The sequence below is a fragment of the Scyliorhinus torazame genome, chromosome 16, assembly GCF_047496885.1.
Source record: "Scyliorhinus torazame isolate Kashiwa2021f chromosome 16, sScyTor2.1, whole genome shotgun sequence".
Lineage (NCBI taxonomy): Eukaryota > Metazoa > Chordata > Chondrichthyes > Carcharhiniformes > Scyliorhinidae > Scyliorhinus > Scyliorhinus torazame.
The window spans coordinates 65,781,320-65,796,019 of record NC_092722.1 but is presented as its reverse complement, the minus strand read 5'-3'; the positions used below and the strand labels follow the sequence as shown (position 1 = coordinate 65,796,019).

General features: G+C 53.0%; 1 protein-coding gene across 1 annotated transcript in view; it reads right to left on the bottom strand.

The window, feature by feature from the left end:
• The window catches only part of LOC140392259 (uncharacterized), a 415,817-nt gene that overhangs the window by 249,279 nt on the left and 151,838 nt on the right, over positions 1-14,700 (bottom strand). The window contains exons 15-16 of the mRNA XM_072477576.1: positions 7,758-7,932; positions 7,561-7,658 (exon numbers count right to left, since the gene is read on the bottom strand). Of these exons, the coding sequence (XP_072333677.1) occupies positions 7,561-7,658; positions 7,758-7,932 (273 nt within the window). The remainder of the gene's footprint in view (positions 1-7,560; positions 7,659-7,757; positions 7,933-14,700) is intronic.

Genomic DNA, 14,700 nt, shown 5'->3' with positions numbered 1-14,700 from the left:
TCTCAGTACTCCATGGCTGTGGACATCGAGACTATGGTTCAGATTAGGGCGGGCCTCCAGGATTGGCAGTGCCAGGAGATGGTGGCGGCTGGAGCTCACTTCAGCTTCACTTCCATCCCATGGAGTAACCCAGAGGTCATCGAGCACACCTAGGAAGGAGGAAGTGATGATGCCCGTGCTGGTGTCTCCCACAGGAGAGATGCTAGAACACCTCAGCCATTCCGAATCCCGCCCCCCACCCAGCACTGGCCCATCTCATGGGCAGCGAGCAGAATAGGCTGACACGTCGTCACCTTGGACACCCAAAAGACTGCCTCCACTTCTGATGTGCTGTTTGGGGTAACACCTAGAAGGAGCGGTAGGCCAAGCAATATTAAGGAAGATTGATGACACTTAAGTTGGCATGGATATGGTAGATAGAAGGTAGTTAGCAGTTGGGGCACACCGTTGTACATCACCACCTTGAAACACTATTGCACCACCAGTCTGACCTGCGTCTAACCGCTTTTTGACATGTGTGAAGAATGGGCTGGGGCTGGGCATTGTGTATTTTCCGGGTGGGAAAGGTGGCGGATGGGGTGAGCGGGGGAGGGGGGAGGCGGTGGAGGCCGTGGTGCGACAGGACACCCATGACACATGAATGTCCCACATGGTGACACCCTCACCGAGAAGTGGCAGGGCAAGGGGACAGCAGTGTGAGCATGCCTTGTATGACAGCAACCCCAGTGAGTGACCCCTGACCATTCACCATCTCCTGAAATTCCTCCTGAAATGGGCCTGTGAGAAGCATTTGCCTGCATGCACGCAGGGATCACCCGGGCGGACAGTGATATATTATAAGCACAGGAGTCAGACTTTGTCAAACAATGAGTAGCACAGAGCTCATCTCACAGCAAGTTGTCATCATCCTGCATCCCGCGGACAAGGCCACTTATTCTGTCAACCCAGGACCAACACCGTGATGCTGAAATGACGCTCGGAGCGAGGAGCTGTGGTCGTGGGAGGAAGTGGTAGGGGGAAGATGGAATGTCGGACAGAGAGAGCAAGAAGGGATGAGGGAAAGCGAAGGGGTGTGAGGTTCAGGAGAAGGTGGATTCTGAGTGGGGGGGTGGTGGGGAGAGAAGAGGTGGGAATGAAGTTGTTGGGAAGAGAAGAGGTGGGACAGGGTGGCAGGGCTGCCGGTAGCCAGGCCCCCTAGTTGGTAAATCGGGAGGTGATGACGTTGTCTCATGTGTGGCAGCCCTGGATCACACATTGGGCAGCCTACCGTGCTAGCTCAAGCTCCACACCTAGATCCTCCTGGACATCACCCTTGTCCTCCTCGTCAGATGAGGCCTGACATTTTTCCTTCTCCTCCAGCATGCCCTCCTATTGTGGGCGTTGGACAGTTGTTGACACCCCCTAGGGCAGCATGCTACTCCGCCGGCGGGTAGCAGCCGGTTGGGTGGGGAAGGGTGTAGAGTTGGTGGGGTGGAGGGTGAAATGCAGGGATGGAGGGTGGGTTGCGGGATTGGTGGGGTGTAATGTAGGTTTGTGGGGCGGGGGCACACATATGGTCAGTGTCACTGCACAACCACAGGCCAGGGTGGGCGGTCAGTGGGGTGCACAGCAAGATGGTTGTATTGCAGGCCGCGGCAATGGCGGTCCGTGCCTGAGTGCTATAGTCTGGTGGGGGTCACCCGGAACCCACAGCCCATCCCCTGCGCCTGGTAGACATGCCCTCCCCACCTCCCAGCCAGCCCTGCCAGTGGCAGGACGGTTGTGCCTTTGCATGCCCTACCTCCTCTCTCTCCCTCAGCGGCCACGGCGCCTGGTTCCCAATTTTTAAAACCACAACCTCGCCGTCGGTATTTCCTCCCAGCGGAGGCAGAGCATTGTGGCGGCCCCGGAGAATATTGGGCAAGGCCTGCTAATGATATGCAGATGGTGTTTACTGTACATGCAGAGTAGAACTCATTGACACTTCTGTCAAGGCATCGGAGTATGGCATTCTGGGGGGCTCCTGGTGCCAGCAAAGATTTTGGCCTCACAACCTATTCTCTGCCCAATTGTCATTCCCGATTTCGGTGTCAACCAACTGAGAATCCCATCTTGACTTTCGGTTGCGGCGATGCGGAGCTAAGCCGCACGTTTCGGCAGCTCCCGCGACAACGAGGGACTTTCGGGCTCTCCAGAGGAGCCCCAACGGAACTTTTTTTGAATTGGTCCCGTGTGGGAAGGTGCAGTAAGGTCCTCCCTTACGATATATGGCCGAGATCAGCGGTGGAGCGACGAAAAAAGAGGCCCTGGAGCAACGACAAAAACGGGGGGGGGGGAAAAAGCAAGATGGCGGAGGGCGGAGAGCAAGCAGCATAGGGGCCTGACCAGCAGGAGTTCCTTAAGCGCTGTGTGGAGGAGCTGAAAAAGGAGGTGCTGGCACCAATCGAGGGGCTGAAGGAGACCCAGAAGACCCAGACGGTAGAGCTTCGTGAGGTGAAAGACAAAATGAATGACAACGAGGACGAGATCCTGGGCCTGGCGGTAAAAGTGGAGGTGCACGAGGCGGTGCACAGGAGGTGGGCCGAGAGAATTGAGGTCCTGGAGAACAGGTCGAGGAGGAAGAACCTCCGGATTCTAGGTCTTCCCAAAGGAGTGGAGGGAGCTGATGCCGGGGCGTATGTGAGTACAATGCGCCATGCACTGATGGGAGCGGAGGCCTCTCCGACCCCCCTGGAGCTGGAAGGGGCTCACCGGGTCCTGGCGAGGAGACCCAAGGCTGATGAGCCGCCAAGGGCGATAGTGGCAATGTTCCATCGCTTCGCGGACAAAGAAAGTGTGCTGAGATGGGCCAAGAAGGTGCGGAACAGTAGATGGGAGAACGCGGTGATCCGAGTATACCATGATTGGAGCACGGAGGTGCAAAGAGGAGAGCTGGCTTCAACCGGGCCAAGGCGGTGCTGCATATAGAGTCAGGTTCGGCATGCTGCAGCCTGCGTGTCTGTGGGTCACTTATCAGGACCAACACCATTATTTTGAAACGCCAGAAGAGGCTTGGACCTTTATTCAGATGGAAAAACTGGACTCGAACTGAAGGGCTGTGGTTGTGGGGGGAGATGTTGGTTGTATATGGGGTTGTAAATATGGGTAAAGAATATTTCATGGGTGGGATGATGGATGGGGATGTGAGTAGAGTTCTGGTTAAAATTCCTAAAATTTCCTTTTTTCTTTTCTGTAGACGAGATGATGATGATGGGGAATGTGGGCGTCGGTGCTGGAGGGAGGTGAGACTCGGGAATGAGAGAACTGGGGGGGGGCGGGGTGGGGGGGGATTCTAGGGTTGCTGCTGCACTGTCCGAGGGGGAACTGAAAATGGAAGAGGTGGACAGGTGTTCCATTCGGGGCTGGATGCGAAGAATAGAGAGGTGGCAATACTGGTGGGAAAGCGGGTTTGAGGCCAAGAACATAGGAGCGGACAAGGGAGGCCGATATGTGATGGTGAGTGGTAGGTTGCAGGGGACGGAGGTGGTACTGGTGAATGTATGTGCCCCGAACTGGGACGATACTGGATTCATGAAATGGATGTTGGGGCATATTCCGGACCTGGAGGTAGGGAGCTTGATAATGGGTGGGGCTTTTAACACGGTGCTGGACCCAGCATTAGATCGTTCCAGATCTAGGACGGGGAAGAGGCCGGCTGCGGCCAAGGTGCTTAGGGGGTTTATGGATCAGATGGGGGGAGTAGATCCATGGAGATTTGCCAGGCCTTTGGCCAGAGAATTTTCTTTTTTCTCTCACATACATAAGGCCTACTCCCGGATAGATTTTTTTGTTCTGGGCAGGGCATTGATCCCGAAAGTGGAGGGAACGGAGTATTCGGCCATAGCCATTTCAGACCATGCCTCGCACTGGGTGGAGCTGGAGCTGGGGGAGGAGAGGGACCAACGGCCATTGTGGAGGTTGGATGTGGGACTGCTGGCAGACAAGGAAGTGTGCGGGAGGGTACGGGGGTGTATTGTAAGGTATCTGGAGGCCAACAACAATGGTGGGAGTAGTATGGGAGGCGCTGAAGGCGGTGGTCAGGGGAGAGTTAATCTCCATCAGGGCTCACAGGGTGAAGAGAGAGGGCAGGGAGAGGTTAGTGGGGGAGATTTTAAGGGTGGACAGGAGCTATGCAGAGGCTCCTGATGAGGGACTACTCAGGGAGAGACGAAGTCTCCAGACGGAGTTCGACCTGTTGACCACAGGGAAGGCAGAGGCACAGTGGAGGAAGGCACGGGGGGGCGATATATGAATATGGGGAGAAGGCGAGCCGGATGCTGGCACACCAGCTCCGTAAGAGGATGACAGCGAGCGAAATAGGCGGAGTCAAAGATGGCAGGGGAACTACGGTGCGGAGTGCAGGGAAAGTGAATGAGGCTTTTAAGGCCTTTTACGAGGAACTGTATCGGTCCCAGCCCCCAGGGGGAAAAGAGGGGATGTGGCGATTCTTGGACCAGTTGAGGTTCCCAAAGGTGGAGGTGCAGGAGGTGGCTGGTTTGGGGTCGCCAATTGGGGTGGAGGAGCTGGTTAAAGGACTGGGGAGCATGCAGGCAGGGAAGGCCCCGGGCCCGGATGGGTTCCCGGTGGAGTTCTACAGGAAGTATGTAGACCTGTTAGCCCCGTTGCTGGTAAGGACCTTCAATGAAGCAAGGAAGGGGGGACCCTGCCCCCGACAATGTCGGAGGCGACGATCTCTTTGATCTTGAAGCGGGATAAGGACCCACTGCAATGTGGGTCGTACAGACCGATCTTGCTCCTTAATGTAGGTGCTAAGTTGCTGGCAAAAATGTTGGCCATGAGGATTGAGGACTGTGTCCCGGGGGTGATTCACGAGGACCAGACGGGATTCGTAAAGGGTAGGCAGTTAAATACTAATGTTCGAAGGCTCCTAAATGTGATAATGATGCCATCGGTGGAGGGAGAAGCGGAGATAGTGACAGACATGGACGCGGAGAAGGCCTTCGATCGGGTAGAGTGGGAGTATCTCTGGGAAGTGTTGAGGAGGTTTGGGTTCGGGGAAGGGTTTATTATTTGGGTTAAGCTCCGTATAAAGCCCCGGTGGCGAGGGTGGTCACGAACCGGCAGAGGTCGGAGTATTTTTGGCTGCACCGAGGGACGAGGCAGGGGTGCCCCCTGTCCCCTCTGCTGTTTGCATTAGCAATTGAACCTTTGGCCATGGCGTTAAGGGAGTCGGGGAAATGGAAGGGGGTGGTTCGAAGAGGAGAGGAACATCGAGTGTCGCTGTACACAGACGACCTGTTGCTGTATGTGACGGATCCAGTGGAGGGGATGGTTGAGGTAATGCAGATCCTACGGGAGTTTGGAGACTTTTCGGGCTATAAGCTCAATGTGGGAAAGAGTGAGCCATCCGGGGGACCAGGGAAGAGACGACCTACCGTTGAGGAGGGCGGAAAGGAGCTTTCCATACTTGGGGATTCAGGTAGCTAGGAGCTGGGGGGCACTGCACAAATTTAATTTGACGCGGTTGGTGGAACAGATGGAGGAGGATTTTAAAAGGTGGGACATGATGCCACTCTCGCTGGCGGGTAGGGTACAGTCGGTTAAAATGGTGGTCCTCCCGAGATTTCTTTTTGTATTCCAATGCCTCCCAATTGTGATTACTAAGGCCTTTTTTAAGAGGGTAAGCAGGAGCATTACGGGATTTGTGTGGGCGAGCAAGACCCAGCGGGTAAGGAGGGGGTTCTTGGAGCGTAGCAGAGACAGAGGAGGGTTGGCGTTGCCGAATTTGGGAGGTTATTATTGGGCAGCCAACGTGGCAATGATCCGTAAGTGGGTGATGGAGGGAGAGGGGGCGGAGTGGAAGAGGTTGGAGATGGCGTCCTGCAAAGGAACGAGCCTGGGGGCGCTGATGACGGCACCGCTGCCGCTCTCGCCGACAAGGTATACCACGAGCCCGGTGGTGGCGGCAACGCTAAAGATCTGGGGGCAGTGGAGACAGCACAGGGGTGCGACGGGAGCCTCGGTGTGGTCCCCGATCAGAGACGACCATCGGTTTGTCCCAGGAAGGATGGACTGGGGATTTCAGAGCTGGCATCGGGTAGGGATTAGAAGAATGGGGGACCTGTTCATTGACGGGACGTTTGCGAGCCTAGGGGCGCTGGAGGAGAAGTTTGGGCTACCCCCGGGAAACGCTTTCAGGTACATGCAAGTGAGGGCGTTTGTGAGGCGGCAGGTGAAGGAATCTCCGCTACTCTCGGCACATGGGATTCAAGATAGGGTGATTTTGGGCGTATGGGTCGGGGAGGGCAAGGTGTCGGCGATATACCAGGAGATGAAAGAAGAGGGGGAGGCTTTGGTAGAGGAGCTGAAGGGTAAATGGGAGGAGGAGTTGGGGGAGGAGATTGAGGAGGGGCTATGGGCTGATGCCCTAAGTAGGGTTAATTCCTCTTCCTCGTGTGCCAGGCTTAGCCAGATACAATTTAAGGTGGTTCATAGAGCGCATATGATGGGGGCGAGGCTGAGCAGGTTCTTTGGGGTGAAGGACAGATGTGGGAGGTGCTCAGGAAGTCCGGCGAACTATGTCCATATGTTTTGGTCATGCCCGGCACTGGAGGGGTTCTGGAGGGGAGTTGCGGGAACAGTATCTAAGGTGGTGAAAGTCCGGGTCAAGCCAAGCTGGGGGCTAGCACTATTTGGAGTAGTGGACAAGCCGGGAGTACAGGAGGCGAAAGAGGCCGGCATTCTGGCCTTTGTGTCCCTAGTAGCCCGGCGAAGGATCTTGCTAATGTGGAAGGAGGCGAAGCCCCCCAGCGTGGAGGCCTGGATAAATGAAATGGCAGGGTTCATCAAATTGGAAAGGATAAAGTTTGCCTTGAGAGGATCTGCGCAGGGGTTCTACAGGCGGTGGCAACCGTTCCTAGACCATCTCGCGGAGCGTTCGATGAAGGTCGGACAGCAGCAACCCAGGGGAGGGGGGGGGAGGGGGGGACATCATTCGAGGGGGGGGGGGAGGGGGGTTCCGCTGGGGGGCATTTGAGCAAGAAAACACTTGAATGATCCGGAATCTGACACGTTCGGGAAGATTCCAAAGTACAAAGTTCTGTATCTTATTGACTTGCCATGTTCATGTCTTGCCACGCGAGTTCTTTTTCTTTTCTTTGTTATGGAGGGGGGGCGTGTTTGTTTGTAAGGTGGAAAATATTGTTGAAAAATTCTTAATAAAAACATATTTTTAAAAAAAAGAGACTCCCTTCTTGCAGTAAGGTAACATTGATTAGAATCCCCGAGTCTTGGGTCCTTTTGTAATTTTAATATTCACTCATGGAATTTGAGCATCGCTATGGGTAACGCTTGTTGGCTATCATTAATTACATAACACAGACTAATGTAGTGGCTCAATTAAAATGTTCATGTACAGTTTTACTAAAATAAGATCCTCAATGTTTAATATTTCACTAATGCCATTCAATCTACCAAGAGACTGAAATCATCTTATTTAAACATCAACAAAACTTCAAAATTTTTCTTTCAAATTGAAAGGTTCGATCAATAAATCAATGTTTACAAATGGCCAGTACTTACAAAAATATTCAGGACAGGCAAAGCGTATTCTGTAATCTTCACAGCTCCCATCTTGTTGTTCTTTATTCACACATACAAATCCAGTTGAAATGTTGCACCTGTTTAATACAGAATATGTGACATAGTTACATAAACAATCCATACGATTGAAAATAACATGCCACTGTCAAGATAGGATGGCAGACATTGTTATTTACTCAGGGATTTTGTCTCCTGTGCTTGAGGCGGGAATTCCTGATGTTGTCTCTACTTCACAGGCAGTAGGGTTATTGCAGATCTGATCAGGGTATTGTTTCCGGAGATTCACCAGGTCTTCATAATCCCCTTTCCCTGATGGGTTATCACGGTCAAACCACTCGGTTTTGCAGTTGCCTGAATTATGGAACAAACAAAAAACTCACTGTGAGTAACATTGCTCATATAGAATTGAAGGTTTTGATTTAATTGAGGAAGAATAGAAAGAGAGTAAGAAAAAAAGTATTGACAATCTGTCTCTTTCTGCGGTATTGACCAATGTAAAATTTAATAGCACAGCATAATTATTGATTTCAGCTTTTGGTTGCTGGGAGAGACTAAATAAAGTGAATAAAATCCATGACCTGGCATCAAAAATCTTCCTGTACCCTATGAAAGAATAACCGGCTGGATTCTCTGTTCCTGAGATGAAGTGTTGACTCCGGGGTAGGATTCGTGGAGCTTTACGACAGCAAAACTGGCGCTACACCTGGACCGATTTAACGACAGTTAAGGGGCTAGCACTGGCGCCACATGGAACACCATTAATTCCAATGAGGAATGGTGCGGGATTCGCTGGGACCATGATTGGCATTTAGGAGGCTGACTAGCTGCAGTCACATATAGACACTGTACTTCCCACACACACCATCCCAGTAAATAAGATGGCAGCAAGACACACGGCCCCGAGGTTCACTGATGCAGAACTGGAGACCCTGCTAGACCCCGTGGAGGAGAGATGGGCGACTATGTATCCCGGAGTGGGAAGGAGGCTTCGAGCCGCTGCCGTTAGCCGGGCCTGGGCATAGGTTGCAGAGGTGGTCAGTGTTATGGGCCAGCAGTGCCGGAAAAAACTGCACGTCCTCCTCAGAGCGGCCAGGTGAGTAGGCAGCACTCTGCCCCTGGCACCAACCCCCACCACACACACCCATAACACAAACCCCCATCTCCCAACCGGATGCGGCTGAACCACCACCCTGCACCCATACCGGCCACCATGGCCGGGTGACCATGCCACTGAAGCCACCAGCTGCCCAACCCCTGGGCTGCATACGTCAGGCAGTCTAATGCGTTTTCTGATCCCCCCCACCCACCCCAGGAGAAAGGCGCTTATAACTGCTGGGAGAAGACTGGAGGGGGACCGCCGGACCTGCGGTCCCTCGCTGCAGCGGAGCAGAGGGCACTGGACGTGGTCGGCGTACCCGGAGAAAGGGCCGTCGCCGGGATGGAAGTCGGCATCAGCCGAGGAAGTGAGACCCTGCAGAGTTGTGGTTCCCCATGGCACGTATGTCACACCCCCCCCCCCCCCCCCCCCCCCTCACCACCAGCACCACCACCACCCCCACAACATCCACACTTCACCACCACCCATACTCCTCCCCACCCCGGCACACGATGCAATCATGCATCATGACCTGTGACTTGCAGAAGCTGCTGGTAATGGGGTAGGCCCTTCTGATGTCCCCCGACTGCGCCACAGCCAGAACCCCCAGGTGCCAGGCAGTGATGAGAATGACACTGACAGGCCTTTGATCGGGTGGAGTGGAGGTGTTTGTGGGCTGCCCTGGGAAGGTTTGGGTTTGGGCAGGGATTTGTAGATTGGGTCCAGTTGCTAAATCAGGCACCGGTGGCGAATGTAAGAACAAACCGGGTTCGATCAGAATATTTTAGTCTGTGTTGGGGGACGAGACAGGGGTGTCCACTCTCCCCGCTACTGTTTGCCCTGACCATAGAGCCTTTGGCAATGGCGCTGCGAACATCGAACATTTGGTGGGGTATAGCGAGAGGGGGTGTGGAGCATCTATGCGGACGATTTGCTCTTTTATATAACAGACCCATTGGGGGGATTGCAGGAATTATGGGGATACTGGAGGAATTTGGCCGGTTTTCAGGTTACAAACTGAATATGGGTAAGAGTGAGGTTTTTGCGATCCAGGCAAGGAGAGTGGACTGAGGGAGATGTCATTCGAAGTGGTGGGAGGGAGTCTTAGGTGCCTGGGGATTCAAGTGGCACAGGAGTGGGGTCAGCTTCATAAACTAAATTTCGGCAGGTTGATTGAACAAATGAAGGGGACTTCCATACGTGGGACGTGCTCCCGCTGTCATTGGTGGGGGGTGGGGGGGTGGTACAGACTGTGAAAATGGCAGTCCTCCCGAGATTGCTGTTTGTGTTTCAGTGTCTTCCAATTTTCATCCCTAAGGCATTTTTTAAGAAGATGAATGCAGCGATCTCGAGTTTTATATGGGCCGGGAAAGCCCCAGGGGTGAAGAAGGTCCTTCTTGAGCGAGGGTGCGGGGAGGGGGCCTTGGCCCATCTGAACTTTATTATTTATTACTGAATGCATTGATGTCGCTGTTGGGTCACTGGAGAATTGCGATTTGGCGTGAACTCGGTGCCGCCACGATTTTGGCGTCCAAACCGATCCTCTGCCCAATCGCCTTTCCCGATTTATGCGCGGCAGATGGAGAATCCCGGCCAATGTGTTCGTTCCTAAGTGGAATTTAATGCTGTTTTAGGAATGGAGTGATTCACATCCACGGTTAACATCAGAGGTACTCAAGTTAGCTGCAGCTTGCATTGCTGAAGAAATGACAGTCCATCTGTTTTCTACCCAAAATTTGACAAAATAATAATCTTTATTATTGTCACAAGTAGGCTCACATTAACACTGCAATGAAGTTACTGTGAAAATCCCCATTTGCCAGTTACAGAAGGAAATGTCTTTGAACTGGCTGATAATGCAGTTGCTCAAGGTACCAATGCTCTGTTATGAAGCAAAAGTTCTTCTGCACAATATTTCACTCATGTTCAATTCTACACCGATACTGGAATCATAGAAATCCTACAGCGTTGAAGGGGTCTATTCGGCCCATCTATTCTGCACCGACCCATTGAAAGAGCACCCCATCTAGGTACAATCCTTGACCCTAACCCCACGTAATCTGCACATCTTTGGACATTAAGGGGCAATTTAGCATGGCCAAGGCACCTAATCTGCACATCTTTGGACGGTGGGAGGAAAGCGGAGCACCTGGTGGAAACCGGCACAGACAAGGGGAGAAATGGCAAACTTCACACAGACAGTCACCGAAGGCCAGAATTGAACCCGGCTCCCTGGCGCTATGAGGCCGAACTACTAACCAATGTGTTACCGTGCCGCCAGATTATTGATGTGTTATGTACTCTGGGATAACACAGGCTGCAACTGGATGCAGCTTTAACCAAAAGATACTCCAGACCTTGAATTTGGTTCAATCTGATTTATTGAACCAGTAGCACAGTTAGCACAGTTCTCTATGAGTTCAACTCTCTGCTAACCTAAGTGTGGTTACTCTGTCTGACTGAACCAGACTAGCTCTTAGCCACGTGCTGGGGGTGTGATACTGTACATACACCCTGACTCACTCTGCAGATGTTCATCAGTGAAAAGAGGCAGAGTGTGAGTGCCTTGTGCCTTTTATAGTGAGATACCACCCCTGAGTGTCCTGCCTACTCATTGGTCATGTCCTGTTCTCTGTGTTCATTAGCTGCCTGTCTGTATATCATTATCTGCATGTCTGCATATCATGACAACTCCCCTTTTAAAAAATGTTTTGTTGGCACATGAGAACGTATTTACATGTGGTGGCATATATTAACATATTTACAAGCGGTGGCATATGTGAACGTATTTACATGTGAAGACAGCTGTCTAATGTGAGAAAACAGAACATAGCAAACAAAACAAATGTTCATAAGTCCAGTCTCTGGGGCTTGAGTCTGATACTTGTCGACCGCCGGAGAGGTGGTGGTGGGGACGATTGGCGTCTTGACAGGCGGGATGGAAGCCTGACTGGTGGCCTCGCAGTTTGAGGTATCAGAAGGTGGCAAAACAACGGATGGAAACGGAGAAGAAAGCGGTTGTGGGCAGGCAACCTTGTGCAGTGCCCATCTGTTTCGTTGCACAACAGAACCATCAGACATACGTACAACATACGAGCAGGACGCAGCCTGTCGAACAACGACAACTGGAGCAGACCAGCCACCATCCGGTATCTTGATCCTGACAGTGTCTGCCGGGGATAACACGGGCAAATCGGTGGCATGAGCATCATTGCCCTGCTTTTGCTAGTTTCGGAGCTGCTGCACCTTCTGCAGCACCGGGAGGTGATCCAGGTTGGGCAAGTGTATGGCTGGAAGTGTTGTCCGCAGGTCCCTGTTCATCAGGAGTTGAGCCGGCAGCATGCCAGTGGACAGTGGGGTCTCCCTCTACGCTAGCAACGCAAAGTAGATGTCAGAACCAGAATCCGCGGCCTTGCAGATGAGCTGTTTCACAATGTGCACCCCTTTTCCAACCTTCCCATTGGACTGCAGATAGTGTGGGCTGGAAGTGACATATTTGAAATGGTATGACTTGGCAAACATAGACCACTCGTGGCTGTTGAAGCACGGGTCATTGTCACTCATGACAGTGAGTAGGATACCATGCCTGGAGAACGTCTCCTTACAGGCCTTGATGACGGTCCGAGATGTGAGGTCTGAGAGCTTCACGACTTCAGGGTAATTGGAGAAATAGTCAATAATCAACACGTAGTCACGACCATTCGCACGAAAGAGGTCGTGCCAACCTTGAACCATGGGGAGGTCTCAATTTCATGCTGCTGGAGCATCTCCTTGCTCTGCGCTGGCTGGAAGCGTTGACAGGTCGCACAGTTGAGGACCATGTTCAAGATGTTCTGGCTAATACCGGGCCAGTAGACAGTCTGCCTGGCTCTGCGTCTGCACTTCACGACGCCCAGGTGTCCCTCATGGATTTGGTGGAGCACCAAGCTCTGGACACTGAGTGGAATGACAATCCGGTCCAGCTTGAGGAGGATACCATCAATCACTGTCAGATCGTCCTTTACATTGTAAAATTGAGGGCACTGCCCTTTCTGCCAGCCATTGGCGAGGTGCTACATGACACGCTGCAAGAGGGGGCCTTTGGCTGTCTCCTCGCGGATACGAAGCACCTTCTCATCAGATGCCGAGAGGGTGCTAGTACACAGCTGCACCTGTGATTCAATCTGCCGGATGATTTCCAGCGGTTCACTAGGCAATGTGATGGAGCAGGACAATGCATCAGTGATGATGAGCTCCTTGCCACTAAGTCAAAGTCGTACCTTCTGAGTTTGAGGATGAGGAGGATGTGCTGCAACCGAGGCGTCATGTCGTTCAGGTCCTTGTGGATAATGTGGACCAGAGGCCTATGATCAGTCTCGACAGTGAATGTCGGCAGGCCATAGACATATCGTGAAACTTGAGAATGCCAGTGAGAAGACCGAGCCATTCCTTCTCTATTTGCGCATACCTTGTTTTGGTGGGCGTCATGGCCTCGATGCGTAGGCTACTGGTGCCCAGGATGAAGTGTCATCGCGTTGAAGCAGCACCGCACCGATGCCATCCTGGCTCGTATCTGTCGAGATCTTTGTCTCCCTGGCTGGGTTGGAAAATGCCAAGACGGGTACAGTGGTGTGCTTGGTTTTTAGCTCCAACCACTCTGCCTGATGTGCTGCTTTCCACTCAAAGGCAGTGGACTTTTTCATCAAGTTTTGTAGGGCCGTGGTGTGTGAGGCCCGGTTTGGGATGAATTTGCCCAGAAAATTGACCATGCCCACTAAGCGCAACACCGCCTTCTTGTCTTCAGGGACCTTCATGGCTTCGATGGCCTTGACCTTGTCTGTGTCCGGGCGCACGCCCTGCTGAAAGATCTGGTCACCTGGGAACTTGAGTGTCGACATGCCAAAGCAACATTTGGACCTGTTCAGCTTCAGGCCATTGGCAAATACATGGTGGAATACCTGCTGGAGACGGGAAACATGCTCTTCAGGGATCGTGGACCATATGATGATGTCGTCCATGTACACACAAACCCCTTCAATGCCCTCCATCATCTGCTCCATGATGCGATGGAAGATCTTTTGAAAACAGCGCGGGAGGTGAGTGAGCCGGGACTTTGAAAACAGCGCGGGAGGTGAGTGAGCCGGGACTTTGAAAACAGCGCGGGAGCTGAGTGAGCCGGGACTTTGAAAACAGCGCGGGAGCTGAGTGAGCCGGGACTTTGAAAACAGCGCGGGAGCTGAGTGAGCCGGGACTTTGAAAACAGCGCGGGAGCTGAGTGAGCCGGGACTTTGAAAACAGCGCGGGAGCTGAGTGAGCCGGGACTTTGAAAACAGCTCGGGAGGTGAGTGAGCCGGGACAGTGAAAACAGCGTGGGAGCTGAGTGAGCCGGGACTTTGAAAACAGCGCGGGAGCTGAGTGAGCCGGGACTTTGAAAACAGCGCGGGAGCTGAGTGAGCCGGGACTTTGAAAACAGCGCGGGAGCTGAGTGAGCCGGGACTTTGAAAACAGCGTGGGAGCTGAGTGAGCCGGGACTTTGAAAACAGCGCGGGAGCTGAGTGAGCCAGGACTTTGAAAACAGCTCGGGAGGTGAGTGAGCCGGGACAGTGAAAACAGCGTGGGAGCTGAGTGAGCCGGGACTTTGAAAACAGCGCGGGAGCTGAGTGAGCCGGGACTTTGAAAACAGTGCGGTAGCTGAGTGAGCCGGGACTTTGAAAACAGCGCGGGAGCTGAATGAGCTGGGTCAGTGAAAACAGCGCGGGAGCTGAGTGAGCCGGGACTTTGAAAACAGCGCAGGAGGTGAGTGAGCCGGGACAGTGAAAACAGCGCGGGAGCTGAGTGAGCCGGGACTTTGAAAACAGCGCGGGAGCTGAGTGAGCCGGGACAGTGAAAACAGCGCGAGAGGTGAGTGAGCCAGGACAGTGAAAACAGCGCGGGAGCTGAGTGAGCCAGGACAGTGAAAACAGCGCGGGAGCTGAGTGAGCCGGGACTTTGAAAACAGCGCGGGAGCTGAGTGAGCCGGGACTTTGAAAACAGCACGGGAGCTG